The sequence below is a fragment of the Borostomias antarcticus genome, assembly GCF_949987555.1.
Source record: "Borostomias antarcticus genome assembly, chromosome: 4".
Lineage (NCBI taxonomy): Eukaryota > Metazoa > Chordata > Actinopteri > Stomiiformes > Stomiidae > Borostomias > Borostomias antarcticus.
Genome location: NC_140237.1, coordinates 12,264,511 through 12,282,769, shown reverse-complemented (window position 1 = coordinate 12,282,769; position 18,259 = coordinate 12,264,511). Strand labels below are relative to the sequence as shown.

Below are 18,259 nucleotides of genomic sequence, written 5' to 3'. Positions count from 1 at the left end.
CAGACCTGCTCCCTAGAGAACACAGACTGTCCACCCACAGGCAGACCTGCTCCCTAGAGAACACAGACTGTCCACCCACAGGTAGACCTGCTCCCTATGGACAGACTGTCCACCCACAGGCAGACCTGCTCCCTATGGACATACTGAGCACCCACAGGCAGACCTGCTCCCTAGAGAAGGCAGACCTGCTCCCTAGAGAAGACAGACTGTCCACTCACTGCTCACAAAAAGAGGTGTAAACCGTGCTTCACTTTCAGCTTCACTACCTGCCAACTGTACCAGGACATCAGAGATACATACTTCCCACAGATTAAACACCCAAAATATTTTGAAAACATGACTAATGACAAAACATGTCCATATCTGCTGGGGAAATAAAGCAATGTTCAAACATAGCAGCAAGATTTTGAGCAGTTGTGACAGGAAAATGACGTCCAATGGAACACAGCCACCGTAAAGACTCACTCTGTATCCCTGCAGCACACATGCTCACTGGACATACTGTACTCACTATAAATACTAACGGAAAAGCAGCCATTTAAATACATTGCAAATATTACGCTTACGTATTCACCTATTTGTATTAACATTTAAATTTTTACATTTTTCTGACTTTTTGTGATGTTTGCTTTGGCAATGTAAACATATGTTTCCCATGCCAATAAAGCCTTTTGAATGAACTGAATAGAGAGAGAGAGAGAGAGAGAGAGAGAGAGGGTGTGAGAGAATTAGAGAGAAAAAGAAAGAGTAAGAAAGAGAGAGGTATGTCATTGAGGATAGAGAAAAAGGTAGGCCATGAAGCCCTGGTAATAACCCAAACCCAGACAGAGAGAGAGAATGAAAGGTATGGAGGGTAAAAGGAATATAGATCGAGTATGAGAGAAAGAGGAAGATGAGAAAGGGAGATAATAGGAAAGCAGGCTACTCTATCAGAGAAGCAGATGATAGACAGAGCGTCTCAGAGAGTGAGGAGCAGCTCCATTAGAGTGGAGAACTCATTTGAGACCAGGGACCGGAGCTCGTCTCTGTGATCAGGCCTAATAGGCTCTTATAAATCTGCTCTCTTCCCATCTTGGAAGCAGCAGAGTGGCCATGTCTCCTTCCATCTCTTTTCATCAAGTGACTATATGGGAAAAGTTGGCATCCTTGAAAGTTTGTGTGAATGTTTTTCCAATCTTAAGGAAGATTCTCAAAGTTTTCACGGTGGAGTAGTTTCATGGAGATACAGTATGAAACTTGCTTCTGTTGCACACAGACACGAGCAGCAGCCAGCAGGCATAGCGCTGAATCCATCACTCACTGGTGCCACGTTCACAAAGTTATTGGAAAACGTAGCGTGGGTGCATCCTAGTATGCAAACACACAGCGATTACTAATTAATTGTTGGAATGCTGCCCTCTAAAGTGCAACCAATTTATATTACACATGGATAGAAAGCTAACAAGCGGTTACATTCCCTGTCCGCCATTCAAACTGGGCTGACGCCTGTAGGCCTTGGCCTCAGGTGAATCGCACTGTTGTCCGTTGTGGTCCAATTATGAGATACCTACGCCTCTTGCCCCAGGCCCGTCATTGTAAGCTCTGTCCCTTCTGACTTAGAGTCCAGTCCAGCTTGTCTAAATAATCCACCTGCCTTTAAGGAAAGGAGAGGGCTTGGGCTGATTCATTTAAACAGAAGTCTCCTTCAGTAACATAAATTAGATCATGTGAAAATCCTCATCTCTCAGGCTGGCCCTGATGTCCTGGTACTGTCTGAGTCCTGGTACTGTCTGAGTCCTGGTACTGTCTGAGTCCTGGTACTGTCCTGATGTCCTGGTACTGTCTGAGTCCTGGTACTGTCTGAGTCCTGGTACTGTCCTGGTACTGTCTGAGTCCTGGTACTGTCCTGATACTGTCTGAGTCCTGGTACTGTCTGAGTCCTGGTACTGTCCTGATGTCCTGGTACTGTCCTGATGTCCTGGTACTGTCCTGATACTGTCTGAGTCCTGGTACTGTCTGAGTCCTGGTACTGTCCTGGTACTGTCTGAGTCCTGGTACTGTCTGAGTCCTGGTACTGTCCTGATGTCCTGGTACTGTCCTGATGTCCTGGTACTGTCCTGATGTCCTGGTACTGTCCTGGTACTGTCTGAGTCCTGGTACTGTCCTGATACTGTCCTGAGGTCCTGGTACTGTCTGAGTCCTGGTACTGTCCTGATGTCCTGGTACTGTCTGAGTCCTGGTACTGTCTGAGTCCTGGTACTGTCCTGATGTCCTGGTACTGTCCTGGTACTGTCTGAGTCCTGGTACTGTCTGAGTCCTGGTACTGTCTGAGTCCTGGTGAAAGAAGTCTGATAAGGACTCTTCTGTAGCTCTGCAGCACTATCATTAATACAGAGCTGATAGATTAGGCAGGGGTGGTGGGGTTGCTACGTGCCTGTCTGTCTCTGTTGTGAATTCCATTACCATCTCAACGTGTTTTGAACTGCTTGTATTGAAGGTTGAACTGGGGCCTATCAACTCATTATTTGTGGTTAGTGTTTACAGGCCTCCCAAGGCTGAGGTCAGTGCTATTGACAGAATCACTCATATACTTTCCTTGTATTCAAATTCTGAGATGATTGTGTTGGGTGATTTTAATCTGGACTGGCGGAGTGTTGCTTCTGGTTACCTGAAGGAAGTGAGTGGTCATCTGGGCCTTTCTCAGTTGGTCACTGAGACTACTAGGCCAAATCCTAAAAATATGTTAAGAAGCACTTCTCTGAGGCAGGGTGCTTATTTGACAGGTTGTGTTCTGGGCTGGCTCCCCTGGACACTGACTGGTTGCATTCCCACTTTGGAACATGTCTCTCATTTCTCCTCTCAGCACTTTAAACCCAGCCAAACTATGGAGGGTGATTTGTGCCAAAATTAAATACAATACACACATTGAAATAGAACACACATCGAAAAACAATACAAATATGCTTTGTTTTTCAATGTCGGTCAGGAATATGTGTGCCAAAATAAAAACAATACAACCATATTGTATTTCAATGTGTGTATTGTATTTCGAGGTGTGTATTGCATTTCAAGGTGTGTACTGTATTTCAATGTGTGTATTGTATTTTGATGTGTGGTTTCGGAACAGGTAACCACGTGATGGTGGGAGTAGAGCAAATGACGCAATGCCCCCATACGAAACTAGGAATCTTGCAATCCATAGATCCTAAGTGTTCTACTGGAGAGGACAATCTAGATTCATTTTTTATAAAACTGGCAGCCAGTCATTAGTGAGCCATTGTCATACATTTTTAATAGTTCTCCATTGCATCTGGTATAGTTCCACAGGTTTGTAAATCTGCTCGGGTGGTCTCTTTGCACAAAGGGGGTGATAGGACGATAGTTATCCAGCTTATCCCTATCTCAAGGTTACCATGCCTAGCCAAAGTTCTGGAGACCTTGGTAAATAACCAATTAAAATCCTTTCTTTCAAGTCATTCAGTTTTAAGTCCTCACAAATCTGGATTTAGAGCTAATCACAGTACTATTTCAGATGTCATTCGTCACTAATGACATAATCTCACAACAGGAAACACTGTGCTGCCCTCTTTGTAGATCTCTCAAAAGCATTTTGATACAGTCGATCACCAGCTGGTTTTAAACAGACACTGGTATTGGTTTGGATAAAGATGTGACTGGTTTCAGGATTATCTGTCATCAAGGTGTCAGTGTGTGAAATCGGGTAACATTCAATCTGATTTCCTGTCTCTAGCTAAAGGTGTGCCCCAGGGATCGATGTTGGGTCCTGTCCTTTTCACCATCTATATTAATGATATTGTCTCTACACTAACTGGCTGTCATGTTCATCTATATGCTGATGATACAGTTGTCTACTGTATTGCGGATACTGTTCAGGAAGCCATTGTTAATCTGCATCTTGCTTTTAATGTACTACAAGAAGCTCTCACCAATCTTAAACTAGTCCTCAATCCTAGCAAATCTAAGTTTATGTTGTTCTCTAGAGCCAGGACTATTGATTATGATTGACTCCACCTTTCAACTGCTAATGGCCTGCATATTGAGAGAGTCACAGAGTACAAATATTTTGGTTTGTGGTTGATAAACTCTCCTTCAAGTTTCATGTAGATAATCTAGCCTCTAAACTGCTGCAGAAAATTGGCTTCCTGTACAGAAACCGTTCTAGCTTTCCTATGTTCAGTAGGAAAATAATTGTTCAAGCTGTTTTTCTATCAGTATTAGACTATGGTGACACTATCAATAGACATGCTTCCGTGACTACCCTGAAAACCTTGGACTTTGTCTACCACTCTGCCCTAAGATTTATTACGGGTGATAGATATGACTCACCACTGTGTTCTTTATCATAAGGTGGGCTGGCCATCTCTTTCTCTAAGGCATAACTATCACTGGTATTTGTTTATTTTCAAAGCCATTATTGTGTGTGTGTGTGTGTGTGTGTGTGTGTGTGTGTGTGTGTGTGTGTGTGAGTGTGTGTGTGCATGTTTGTGTATATGTGTGTGTGTGCGGGTTGGGGGCTATTATGCATGCTACAGTACATCCAAAGGTGTGTATTCATATTGAAAGAAAAAAAATACATATACAGTTCATAAATATATACTGTATAAATATTTATATATTAGCGCTGTCAAACGATTAAAAAAAGTAACCACAATAATAAGCTGTGATTAATCATGATTAATCACAAGTTTAAAATACTACTATTTACGTGTATTTTGGAAGGGAGATGAAATTAAAGTTCTCAATGGAGTGCAACAAGTTGATTCTGGCTGATATCAAGATTACTCAACTGGGATGTGATGGAAAACAACTGTCAAATACATCAGCAGCAGCCTATATATATAGCATATACCGCATGCCAACCAGAATTGAGTATTCAATAAAGCCAAATAATATCGTACATGCAGGCATAAAAAAAAAAAGATGATCAAGCAGAGAGCGTTCCCACAGCCCTGCGCAGGTTGTACCCTTTGTTGATGGCGGCAGGCGGCGAGGTGGGGGACAGGGAGGGGCAGGCCCTCTTGGGCGGAGGCGGCAGGTCGTCGTCCTCTTCCTCCGAGCTGTCCAGGGTCAGGTCGATGACCTCCACCTTCTTACTGTGACCTCCGCTGCCGTTGTTGGTGCTGTGAGACCTCTGCTCCCCTCCTACCGCCGTCCGACATGAGCCTGGTGGAGGGGGGCGTTAAGAGTGTTACTATACACACACACACACACACACACACACACAGTGGTGTAGTGGAGGGTATACTGAGGTATACAAGAGTACTTCTTTATCCATGGACCCACAGTAAACCCACTTCCTTAAACACCACTAATGTAAAAACTGTCACATTTCTGCCGCAGTAAACCCACTTCTTTAGTCAGAGTATACCTGTAGTCACCAGTACACCCTGGGGTACACACATACGTCTCACTCATGCATGTGTGAAAACTGAGATCCTATCAACAGCACTACATTGGCATTTGATTTTACAAATGACAGAATGTACTGTGAACTTTCATTTAACTAAAAAAAAAAAGGTTTGAAATGAGGTGAGATAAGGATCTGCCTCCATGTCCTCAGGCCATCTTGAGTGTTTCCCTCACCTTCCAGGCCGTTGTTGTAGAGGGCTGAGGAGACCTCCTGCACTTCCTTCTTTGACCTCATGGGGGCCCAATTGCCGTCTTCCTTGAACTGGATCTCATCACAGTCCATACAGCTGTTCAGGATTTCCATAAACAACCTGGGAGGCGCAGACCAAACACACAGTCATGTGATCAATGTATTGGCCTTGATAGTGATCATATTCCATATGGCTCGTGCTACAAAGCAAGGTCTAGACAGCATCCCTGCTCCTTCCTTTCCTTGAGGTCATCTCTGATCTAATGTGATTGAACAGTTCAGATGCACGGGCCTCAGTGTCTACATAGATGTCACTGATCCAGTCTTGTCAGTGATTAATCCAAGGAAGGAGGAAGGAAGGATGCCCTTCAGTAGTATTGGAACGGGGCCAGCTCTGCCAGCTCCTCCCTGTTGTAGACCACCGTGGCCAGGAGGGGTGGGGGTCTCACCCGTCGATGATGAGGTGCTCGTAGGGAGCCTTCTTGTCGCAGACGGGACACACCCAGGTGGGCTTCTTCTCGTTCATCTGGATGTAGAGCGTGGCGTCGAAACACTGCAGGTGGGAACAGGTCAGCGCCCGGCATGGGATCACCAGACGCATCTTCCCCAGCTGAGCGCACGCACGCACGCACACACACACACGCACACACACACGCGCACGCACACACACACACACCCCGACACCCACACACATACGCACGCACGTGCACGCACGTACACACACACACACACACGCATGCACGCACACACATACATACACACACACACATGCACGCACACCCACACACACACACGCGCACACACACACACACACACACACACAAGTGGGTTTATAGGGGTTATAGAGACCAGCAGACAGGTGTGTCAAGCACAGATGGGGGTTTGAAGACAGGTTGGAACTCACAACAAAGAGGAAAGAAACACGGCAAAAAAAACATTTGTTTGAACCTGTAGTTCAATGATGTGCAAATATGTGGGCCCAGATCTTTAACTGATCTACTGAGATCTTCATTTGTAACAACATATAGCTGCTGAAGGCACCTTATGCTGTTGATACCTACAATGTTCACTACAGTGTTCACTACAATGTTCACTACAGTGTTCACTACAGTGTTCACTACAGTGTTCACTACAATGTTCACTACAATGTTCACTACAATGTTCACTACAGTGTTCACTACCATTCTAAGAAAGTTTTTGTGAACTAATGACTAAAGCGCATATGTGTAGCAGAAGAGTTGTGTGTTTACCGGACAGAGTAGCGACACCCGTAGGCTGGTGGTGGCGATTTCACTGTCTGGGTCCGCTGTTAGCTTCTCTTTGACTGGAGAGAAACACACACACACACACACACACACACACACAGAAACACAGCCACACAGACACGGCGCTCATTAGCGAACTAGCGAGCACAGCAGGCCCTCTCCCCAGGGTGCATGTACTCCCTTCCTCTCATTTCCAACCTGGCTTTCAAACTGCACCTTTCTCCTCCTTGCCCATTTAACAGCACCCAGAGACATTTAAACATGAAGAGCGTTTGTACGCGAGAGCTGCTCTTCCTTGAGAGATGAGAAGAACACCCTTATATTCTGCTCTGATATATAAAGCTAGTAAGAAACACTGTGTACTTCTAATAAAGAAACAAGTTAGCTACCGCAGCTAATGTGATTCTGCTGGCATGTGGCAGAGATATACAATTAACTCAGCATTCAATCTAGATCATTCTAGCTTTACTTACTGAGTTCTCTAGAGTGGTCTGGGTTCCTCATGTCTTTACTTACTGAGTTCTCTAGAGTGGTCTGGGTTCCTCATGTCTTTACTTACTGAGTTCTCTAGAGTGGTCTGGGTTCCTCAGGTCTTTACTTACTGAGTTCTCTGAGTGGTCTGGGTTCCTCAGGTCTTTACTTACCGAGTTCTCTAGAGTGGTCTGGGTTCCTCATGTCTTTACTTACTGAGTTCTCTAGAGTGGTCTGGGTTCCTCAGGTCTTTACTTACTGAGTTCTCTAGAGTGGTCTGGGTTCCTCATTTCTTTACTTACTGAGTTCTCTGAGTGGTCTGGGTTCCTCAGGTCTTTACTTACCGAGTTCTCTAGAGTGGTCTGGGTTCCTCATGTCTTTACTTACCGAGTTCTCTAGAGTGGTCTGGGTTCCTCATGTCTTTACTTACCGAGTTCTCTAGAGTGGTCTGGGTTCCTCATGTCTTTACTTACTGAGTTCTCTAGAGTGGTCTGGGTTCCTCAGGTCTTTACTTACTGAGTTCTCTAGAGTGGTCTGGGTTCCTCATGTCTTTACTTACTGAGGGCTCTAGAGTGGTCTGGGTTCCTCATGTCTTTACTTACTGAGTTCTCTAGAGTGGTCTGGGTTCCTCAGGTCTTTACTTACTGAGTTCTCTAGAGTGGTCTGGGTTCCTCATTTCTTTACTTACTGAGTTCTCTGAGTGGTCTGGGTTCCTCAGGTCTTTACTTACCGAGTTCTCTAGAGTGGTCTGGGTTCCTCATGTCTTTACTTACCGAGTTCTCTAGAGTGGTCTGGGTTCCTCATGTCTTTACTTACCGAGTTCTCTAGAGTGGTCTGGGTTCCTCATGTCTTTACTTACTGAGTTCTCTAGAGTGGTCTGGGTTCCTCAGGTCTTTACTTACTGAGTTCTCTAGAGTGGTCTGGGTTCCTCATGTCTTTACTTACTGAGGGCTCTAGAGTGGTCTGGGTTCCTCATGTCTTTACTTACTGAGTTCTCTAGAGTGGTCTGGGTTCCTCATGTCTTTACTTACTGAGTTCTCTAGAGTGGTCTGGGTTCCTCATGTCTTTACTTACTGAGGGCTCTAGAGTGGTCTGGGTTCCTCATGTCTTTACTTACTGAGGGCTCTAGAGTGGTCTGGGTTCCTCATGTCTTTACTTACTGAGGGCTCTAGAGTGGTCTGGGTTCCTCATGTCTTTACTTACTGAGTTCTCTAGAGTGGTCTGGGTTCCTCATTTCTTTACTTACTGAGTTCTCTAGAGTGGTCTGGGTTCCTCATGTCTTTACTTACTGAGGGCTCTAGAGTGGTCTGGGTTCCTCATGTCTTTACTTACTGAGGGCTCTAGAGTGGTCTGGGTTCCTCATGTCTTTACTTACTGAGTTCTCTAGAGTGGTCTGGGTTCCTCATTTCTTTACTTACTGAGTTCTCTAGAGTGGTCTGGGTTCCTCAGGTCTTTACTTACTGAGGGCTCTAGAGTGGTCTGGGTTCCTCATTTCTTTACTTACTGAGTTCTCTAGAGTGGTCTGGGTTCCTCATGTCTTTACTTACTGAGGGCTCTAGAGTGGTCTGGGTTCCTCATGTCTTTACTTACTGAGTTCTCTAGAGTGGTCTGGGTTCCTCATTTCTTTACTTACTGAGTTCTCTAGAGTGGTATGGGTTCCTCATGTCTTTACTTACTGAGTTCTCTAGAGTGGTCTGGGTTCCTCATGTCTTTACTTACTGAGTTCTCTAGAGTGGTCTGGGTTCCTCATTTCTTTACTTACTGAGTTCTCTAGAGTGGTCTGGGTTCCTCATGTCTTTACTTACTGAGGGCTCTAGAGTGGTCTGGGTTCCTCATGTCTTTACTTACTGAGGGCTCTAGAGTGGTCTGGGTTCCTGATGCCTTTCGACCGCAGTCTCTGCAACAGCACTGTGGACGACTGCTGCTTGACCAGGTACACCGCCATGGAGTAGCTCTGTGGACACGCATGTACACACACACACACACAGACACGCGCACACACACGCACACACACACATGCATGCAGGCACGCACACACACACACACATACACACACACGCACACACACACAAGCACAATAATGATTACATTATTGTTTTTGCTAATGTTTTCCCTCCCAAAGAGGATTTGGAGTCAAGCAAATGTGAAATCCTGCTGGGTGCAGTCTTGTGTATTTGACCTCTTCTTGTTTATTTGACGTCTTCTTACCCGTCCGATCTCAGCGGTCCAGGACACCACGATGGTGTTGGGGACGGTGGTGGACAGTCTGACCAGGGAGGTAATGTTGATGGGCCGGCTGGGACGCTTGGGCTCAACACCGTTTTTGGTTGGAGGAAGATAGCCCTGGTAGAGAGACATAGGGAGAGAGAGAGGGATGAAGAAAGAGAGAGAGAGAGAGAAAGAGAGGGGGGTGGGTGATGACAGAGAAAGAGAAAGGTGTTATTATTATTGGATGAAAGGGAGAGGAAAAAGAGTGAGATACATGTGAGAGAGAGAGTGAGAGAGAGAAAGAGGGAGAGAGAAATGGAGAGACAAAGAGAGAGAAAGAAACACATGAGCGTAGGAGTGAAATGTAAGAGAGAAGAAAAAAGAGTGTGTGCCAGTCAGCAACAGTGAGAACAAAGACAGTCTTCACCAGGGCCGGACTGGGTGAATATTTCAGGCCGGGAGATGTAGCCAGTCAGGCCACGAGCTGAGCTGATGCGGTGAGATGGAACACCTTCAGTTTCGTTTTGTTGACGGGAGAGGAGGGGGGGGGGGGACAGGCCATTCACCGCGGGCCAGGCCAGTTGGCGCGCCAGGCCACCGGGAAAGCTCCCGGTGCTCCCGATGGCCAGTCCGCCCCTGGTCTTCACACTACAGACCACAAACAGCTGGTCTCTAGACCCTGGTCGCCAGGGGAAGAGGCTGAGCGCTAGGAAGGTAGGAAGGAGAGAGGCTTGCGGTGGTTACGCACGCTTCTTACCGGGAGGTTACATGGCTTCCCGTTCACTTTCACACATAGGTTGGGTGGAAAGTGGTCTTCCTGAGGACAACTCGTCTCTGATAAACAAAACCTGCAACACAGCCCAGAGCATAACATTCAACACGTACCAAGTCCAGACCGTATGAATGACATGGAAATATATCACTGTATTATAACACTATTATTATAAAGCAGTCACAAGTGGCTTCATTATTTAACAATTCTTTAATCAGACCTTACTGTATTTCATCATTCTGCAAACGGAAAATTCAATGCAAAATCAGGAACACGCCGCATATTTTACAAGGGTTTGCAATTTTAACAAATCACAGAATAATCACCACATAATATGGTCTGGGCTCGCAATTTTGACCAACCACCACATTATAATCACAAAAACAGTCCATCAAACAAAATTTTTCCCTTGTCAACTCTTATTCCCTTGGGAAGCACCCATGCTAGATGATCAAACAACAAGCATCCCTCTGACCTCTTCTATCTGACAGCAAGTTAACCCTCTTTAGGGTTAGAAGCTACAGATCGCCATACTGGAGCTATATCACTGACTTCATCACTAGTCTGTGATTCACTTCAGTGTGTTCTCAGCAGCACAGAGAAATTAAACAGCTCAGTAACTTAGTGCACCTGCCTGCACTGCCTTATGTAGACCTTATATCCCTCTGCTGGGTTCAGAAGAGGAGCTGTTTAGTTTAGAAACAGACAAGGAATGGTGCTTGGAGAGCACAGACCTCCACCCATGAATGCATTTCGTGGCTCTGTGTGCACACATGCTGCGAGCAGGACAGGTTTGGTATTGCTGCAGTCGTTAGGTTGAGAGCTTTCTGCCCGTCCAAACCCTGTGTCTCTGGGACCTTCCCATGATGAGATATGGCCATTGGCAATGAATGGGGGTATAGTGGCTTCGTATTTTTAAACAATATCGAAATCGCTATGGTAGCCACTTCCACTCCGGGATAGCCAATAGGTCTACGCGCACAAATAAAGAGTTCTGTCCATCCGATCGCTGTATAAACTGATCATTTATTGTCGAAAAAACAAACAAACATTCTCATGCGGTCCGTCTATACCGTGCGGTAGAAAAAACTCCCACCCAAGCAACCACTCCTTATCAAGGTAAACCCACTCATTCAGCTTGGGCAGCAGGCCTCTTAAAGGGGGAAGTACACATCATGAAGCAAATCATAGAAATAATAACAATAACAATACCAAACTCATAAATGGCTCCTACACCCCGGCCCCTAATTGTCCATTATTCAAAAGAAAGGGGGCAATTATTCTATGCAAATGTGCAGGGGGCTGAACATGTCTTTATATAGCCCATAAGGGAATCAAAGTATTCCAAAAAAGGGGTATATTCCACAAAAAATTATAATCCCAGAGTATAATCCACAAAAAAGGTGTAATCTGCAAAGAGACAGGGTATACTCCACAAAAAAAAGGTTATAATCCAGGATATAAACCAAAGTCTTCGAGCATTGCCCACAAATAAAGGTCCATGAAAAGTCAGTCAGGGCTAGTCAGTATCAGTAGTCAGTCTGCTTCTTTCAGCAGACATAGTTTGCTGATGGGCCTTTCCAGGACGCTGTATTTGGTCTTGACCTTCACCTTACGTACATGCCCTCTGCTGTCAGGCATGGTCTCTTCTATCTTTCCCATGAACCAGGAATTTTGAGGTGATGTCTCATCTACGATGAGGACCACGTCTCCCGGAACTAGGTTCTTTCTCACTTGGTTCCATTTTTGTCTTTCTTGCAGCAGCGGGATGTACTCATGTTTCCACCGCTTCCAGAAAAGATCGGCCAGGTACTGGACCTGCCTCCATCTCCTCCTGGAGTAGGAATCCTCCTTTGTAAACAAACCGGGTGGTAGAATGGGTTTTCCCTTCAACTGCAGCAGATGGTTCGGGGTCAGAGCCTCAAGATCGTTGGGGTCATCTGAGACGGTGGTGATAGGACGATCATTGAGAATGGCCTCGGTTTCACATAGGGCGGTTTGGAGACTCTCGTCATCCAGAGTCTGCTGGCGCAGTACTGAATACAGCACTTTCTTTATTGACCGTATCAGTCGCTCCCAAGCACCTCCATGGTGGGAACCAGTGGGTGGATTGAATGTCCACTTGATCCCCTCTTTGAGCAGCGCATGTTGGATCTTGCTGTGGCTCAGGTCGGAAAGTGCCTCACGCAACTCCCGCTCAGCTCCTACAAAATTGGTTCCGTTGTCCGATACCATCTCTTTAACTTGACCTCGTCTGCAGATGAACCGCCGCACCGCTGATATGCAGGAGTCAGTATCCAAAGAGTATGCAAGTTCGAGATGAACAGCCCGGCTGACCAGGCATGTGAAGAGTACGCCGTACCTTTTGACCAGGCTCCTCCCTCTCTTCACCTCTATAGGCCCGAAGTAATCTGTTCCCACATACGTGAATGCTGGTAAGTCTGGAGAAATGCGATTCCTTGGTAGGTCGGCCATCTTCTGTTCTTTCACGGCGGCATTAAATCGTCGACACAGAACACAGTCACTGACTATCTTTCTGGCAGCAGAGTTAGCTCGCATTATCCAATAGTTCTGCCGAAGCCTTGAAAGCATGTGGCTTCTTCCCGAATGACCTACAACCATGTGTATATGGCTCAGAAGAAGCTTGGACAAATGACTGGCTTTAGGAAGGATAGCCGGATGCTTGGATTCCTCAGGCATCGCCATTCTACTGACCCTTCCTCCAACTCTCAGCACACCGTTCAGTAGCATTGGGTCCAGCCTGTAAATTGTGCTACTTATTTTTTTTTACAGCATTCCCTTTATTCAGTGCAGCTATTTCATCCTGGAAATGCTGTTGCTGTATGTAGCACACAAGTGTCTCCTCAGCGTGCATAAGATCTTCAACTGAGAGACTCTGAGCACCTAGCTGAGCTCTTGTCTTGTTCATCTGATCATCCAGGTGGTCTTGTTGTTTCTGGTCTGAATCCTTAGTGCAGATTGCGGCCTGCAGCTCCTTTCTTTTGAGGCTTAGTTTCTGAAGTGTTTCTTTGAACTTCAAGATCCATGCTGTAGCCTTCTTCAACTTATCCCATGATGAGAAGTGCTCAATAAGCTTGGGAGTAGGATCACCGTCATAAGCCGTCATGGCTGTACTGAACGTGACAGTGCTCTTCCTAACCTCGGGATCATCATCACGGATGGAAGCAGCTCATCTGGAGACTTAGGCCAGTCTTCCTCAGGCCTCGGCAGGAAGTTTGGGCCGTTCAACCATCGACTGGATTTGAGGAAAGCATCCATGGTCAGACCACGTGATGCGTCGTCTGCAGGATTGACTGCTGTGTTCACGTAGCGCGTGATCGGTCAGACAGGTCTCGGATGATCGAAATCCGGTTCGCAACATATGTCTGGAATCTGCTGGTTGTGTTGTTGATGTACTTGAGGACAGACATGCTATCTGTCCAGAAGACAGATTCCTGAAGTTCCAATTCCAGTTCCTCTTTCAGCATCTTATCAATGCGGACTGCAACCACAGCTGCTGCCAGCTCCATTCTGGGTATTGTCATCTGCTTCAGTGGGGCTACCCGTGCCTTGCCCATGACAAAGGCAATATGGATGTCACCTTCGAGTTTGATCAGTCGCAGGTAGCTAGCTGTACCATACCCTTGTTCGCTGGCATCACTGAAGTGATGTAGTTGAGCAGTGTGCGGTTTTCCAAAGTTGCTGGGTTTAAAGCAACGGCTGAGGTGGAAGTTTGACACCTTGTCTAGATCCTCCAACCATCTCTGCCAGGACTGAACATGGGCCTCTGGGATCCTGTCATCCCACCCACAGTTAATCTTGCAAAGATCCTGCATTATCTTCTTAGCTGGGAGAACCAGTGGGGCCAGGAATCCCATGGGGTCGTAAACAGAATTAGTCACCGACAGAATACCCCTTCTGGTAAAGGGTTGCTGCTTTGTAGCAGTCTTGAAGGAGAAGGTGTCGGTTTCCACATGCCACTGGATTCCGAGAGCTCGCTCCACTGGTAGATCTTCTCGGTCAAGGTCGAGCTCCTTCACTTCCTTGGCCTTCTCTTCATCCTCGTTGTCATCTGCGGTTCTTTTGAGTGCATAGTTCGCACAGCTGGGTGACGAGACTGCGCGGAATAGATGGACCGTCATTCTGTATTCAGCTAGTGGCTGGCTGATATCATTGTTGGGCCACCACAAGAAGCGCAGGAAATCAACATCCTGCTCTGATACCTGGACTTGATGGAACATGCCCTCAATGTCTGCCATGACGGCTACCGGTTCCTGGCGGAATCGAAGGATGACACCCAGTAATGTGTTTGTGAGATCGGGACCTTTTAGTAACTCATTATTGAGTGATGTCCCATGGAATACCGCAGCGCAGTCAAATACCATGCAAATTTTCCCTTTTTTCTTGTGGTACACACCGTGGTGAGGTATGTACCACACTCTTCCGTCCTCCCTGTGCAGCTGTCCTTCTGGCACCCTTTCGGCATGCCCTTTGCTCAGGATGTCGCTCATAAATCCTCTATAGTCCACAAAGTATGCCTCATCTCTCCTGAATCTCTTGATGAGGTTTGTGGCTCGCTGCTCCGCCATCCTTCTATTATTTGGCAGATTCACGTGCTCTTGGCGGAATGGCAATCGTAATTTGTAGTGACCGTCCTTCAACATAATGGACTTAGCTGCAATGTCCAGGAAGTGCTTGTCCTCTGCAGACAGCTCAGCCTTCTCATCGTAGCCTCGCTCTGAGAAGTCTTGATTGTACTGTTTGATGAGGAGCTCTTCCAGATTCGCTATGGTGATTCGGTTCGAGGATGTACATGGTCGACCCTGTTTGTCGATGGGCAGGCTGCTGCTCAGGGGACCATTAACCACCCATCCGAGACAGGTTTTTACTGCATAGGGCCCGTTTCCTTTGCTATTAATGATTTCCCAAGGCTCCGTGGCTTTGGGGGCATTAATCCCAATCAACAATCCAACTTCTGCATCAATAGCGGTCAGAGGAACATCCTTCAGATATGGCCACTCTTTTAGATCATCTTGCGTGGGTATGTTCTCTTGTGAGACTGGTATAGCAATCTGTGTGTACACTTCAGGAAGAGAAAAGAAGTTGTTGCTCTCCAGATCACTCACTTCCAGCCCATCCAGTCTGTAACTGCTTACAGGCCGTTCCTGGCCCATTGTCCTGAGCTGTATCTCCGTTCTCGGGCCTCTGGCATCCAGCTGCTTCATCAGCTTCTCAGTACAGAAGGTAGCAGAGCTTCCAGGATCCAGGAATGCGTACGTTCTGACTACTCTGCTTCCCTTCGCCATCTTAATCTGGATAGGTAAAATTGCAAGTGCACAATCTTTTGCTCTGGCCCCGGTAAGTCCACAAGCCTGCAGTGAGACCAGGGCGCTGGAGACTTCCTCGCCTTTCGATGTAGCTGTAGCTGTGGCAGTGCTCTCTTCCTTCTTGGGATTGTCTGTTGTACTAATATGCAGGAGAGTTGGGTGCTTCAGCTGACACGAGCGACAGGTCAAGCGATTTCTACACATTTTACTCATGTGTCCTCTGTTCAGACATGCAAAGCAGATGCCCTTTGTCCTAAGGAACTCAATCTTCTCTTTATGAGGCTTCAGCTTCATCTTCTGACAGCACTCCATAGCATGTTCTCCGGTACAAAATAAGCATGGCTTAAAAAATGCACTTGAATTTACTTTGCACTCCTGCCTGTTTTGCTTCTCCATTTCCAATGGTGTTACCAATGTAGCAAAACTGCTCCTGCCTTTGCCTCCAGACTTGTACTGATGCTGGGGGTTACCCATCTTCGCTTTAAGACCTTGTGCTTTCGGGGTAGGATCTTGAATATTCCCAAATACGGGATCCAGAACAACTTTGACTTGCCGTTCAACGAAGTCAACCAGATTTGTGAATCTTGCCCTTTGCTGGGTTCGTTCATAATGACTGCATGCTGCAGATCTCCATTTATCTCTGAGCCTGTAGGGCAACTTAGAAATTACCGTTCTCATGTTTGAAGGATTGTCCAATTCATGCATGTACTGAAGAGCTTGCATAGCGTTACAGCACACCCGGAGGAACAATGAGTATGCCTGTAATGCTACCCCATCCTCAGGTTTGATAGCAGCCCAACCTAGTGCTTTCTGGATATAGGCACTTGTGATCTTTATTTTATCACCGAAGTGCAGTTCCAGCAGTCGCCTTGCTTCATCATATCCTCTTCTAGGATCCATGTGTTGGCAGCTGCGTACCAGCTCTCTTGGTTGGCTAGTAGTGTATTGCTCCAGATAATATAACCTGTCCCTACTGATGTCTGTGTTGGACTCAATGCCATGTTCAAAAGCACTTATAAATGATTGGTATTCCAGTGGATCTCCTCCAAATGTTGTGATTTCTCTGGCGGGTAGCAAAGACAGCCTTTGTTGGTGTACAAGAAGTTCTGTCATTTCACTCTGCCTGTGCATAACGGTAGTTAATGCATTCTGGTCAGTTTGGAGAGCGTGACCTGATGTTGCACCTGGCTGAGTGCCTCCTGGCTGAATGCCTCCCCCTACTGGTCCTACTGGGACATTGGCAGCATGTGCTGGCCTGGACAGATGTGGACCTCCCTGTGCCAGGGGTTGATTGTAGATGGTCTGCCGCATGGAGTGATCAGGTGGCCTCTTTAGCCTAGCTCCTAGGTGGTAGGCCTGTTGCATGCCGTCATCAGGTGAGGGGAGTAAGGATCCAGGATCAAAGCGGTCCAGAGTCATCGGGGGTTGATGTTGCCTTCTTTGCATTTTATCATAGTATTCATTCATGGCATCTGTAGGAGTCTTTGCCTCGGTTTGGGGTTCATGCGTTTTGGGTTCATTTTGAGGTTCATGCATTTTATCGTATTTATCAAGGACTTCCAGTTTAGCATCAGATTCAGCGAGTGCCGTTTGCATTTCCAATTGTTCCTTTCTGGTATTTAGATCCTTTGTCATCCTTTTCAGCTTTTCCTCTTCTTCCTCCAATTTTCGTTTTTCCTCCATGGCTGCTGCTTTTGCAATGAGAGCAGCCCGCTCCGTCTCCAGTTTTATGCGCAGAGCAGAGGTATTTGATTTTCCGGTATATTTTGATCCACTTTTGCTGGAGTTGTTCTCGGGTCGGACCTCAGGAGTCTCAGTGGGCTCTTTATAGTCAGGTTTTATTCTGTTCCAGACATCTTTCATAAATGCATTGAATTGTGCGACCTTTGGTTTATACCAGTCAAGTTCATCACCTTCTTTTTCATCATCAGATAACAGTGCTTGAACAGATTGATGCATTTTCGCAAATTCATTCAACAAATCATCAAAGGCTTCCAAGTGCTCTCTCACTTTATCCACGTCTACGTCACCGAGTACATCAAACAGCGCTTCCAACTCATTTTTGCGCCTAGTGAGCACTCCCAGTTTCGCCCTGCGGGAGCCGATTAGTTTAACCAGCACTCTTGCGGCCTCAGCTTCGGCCTCAGCTTTCTCTTTCTCAGACATCCCAGCGGCAATATCACAGTAACGTGACAGTAAAGCGATTCAACAATCCACAGATTCAGGTTCCTCGTAATGCACAACCACAATCCACGCGTAACGATGCTTCAATCCATGCTTGAAAGCAACACAATCCGTGCGCTCCGGTTAACCAAATGCAACCACAGCGGGGAATATGAAACAATTCGGAGCCAAACGCCCAATAGGCCTTCCACAATAGTCCCGGATCCAAGTTTCATTCATTCAAAATATCCCCGCGGGATTCACGTTGGCAATTCAGTGTTGCGCAATTCATTCATTACTCACGGCCCTGTAGGCTGTAGAATTGGGATCTTGCGGCAGTGGCATTCTTTTGGAATCCTGGGCGAACGTATCCTTATTCCACGCGAAAGACTTGAGTTCAAACGCATGAGTTTTTCTACTTAATATAGTGGCTTCGTATTTTTAAACAATATCG

General features: G+C 46.4%; 1 protein-coding gene across 1 annotated transcript in view; it reads right to left on the bottom strand.

Annotated features, from left to right (window-relative positions):
- The window catches only part of LOC311308546 (E3 SUMO-protein ligase PIAS1-like), a gene marked incomplete at its 3' end in the record, with an annotated part of 75,241 nt that overhangs the window by 4,135 nt on the left and 52,847 nt on the right, over positions 1 to 18,259 (bottom strand). Inside the window, exons 5-11 of the mRNA XM_084437514.1 lie at positions 10,301 to 10,391; positions 9,544 to 9,678; positions 9,184 to 9,289; positions 6,850 to 6,923; positions 6,049 to 6,209; positions 5,584 to 5,720; positions 4,965 to 5,163 (exon numbers count right to left, since the gene is read on the bottom strand). Coding sequence (XP_084293640.1) covers positions 4,965 to 5,163; positions 5,584 to 5,720; positions 6,049 to 6,209; positions 6,850 to 6,923; positions 9,184 to 9,289; positions 9,544 to 9,678; positions 10,301 to 10,391 — 903 coding nt within the window. The remainder of the gene's footprint in view (positions 1 to 4,964; positions 5,164 to 5,583; positions 5,721 to 6,048; positions 6,210 to 6,849; positions 6,924 to 9,183; positions 9,290 to 9,543; positions 9,679 to 10,300; positions 10,392 to 18,259) is intronic.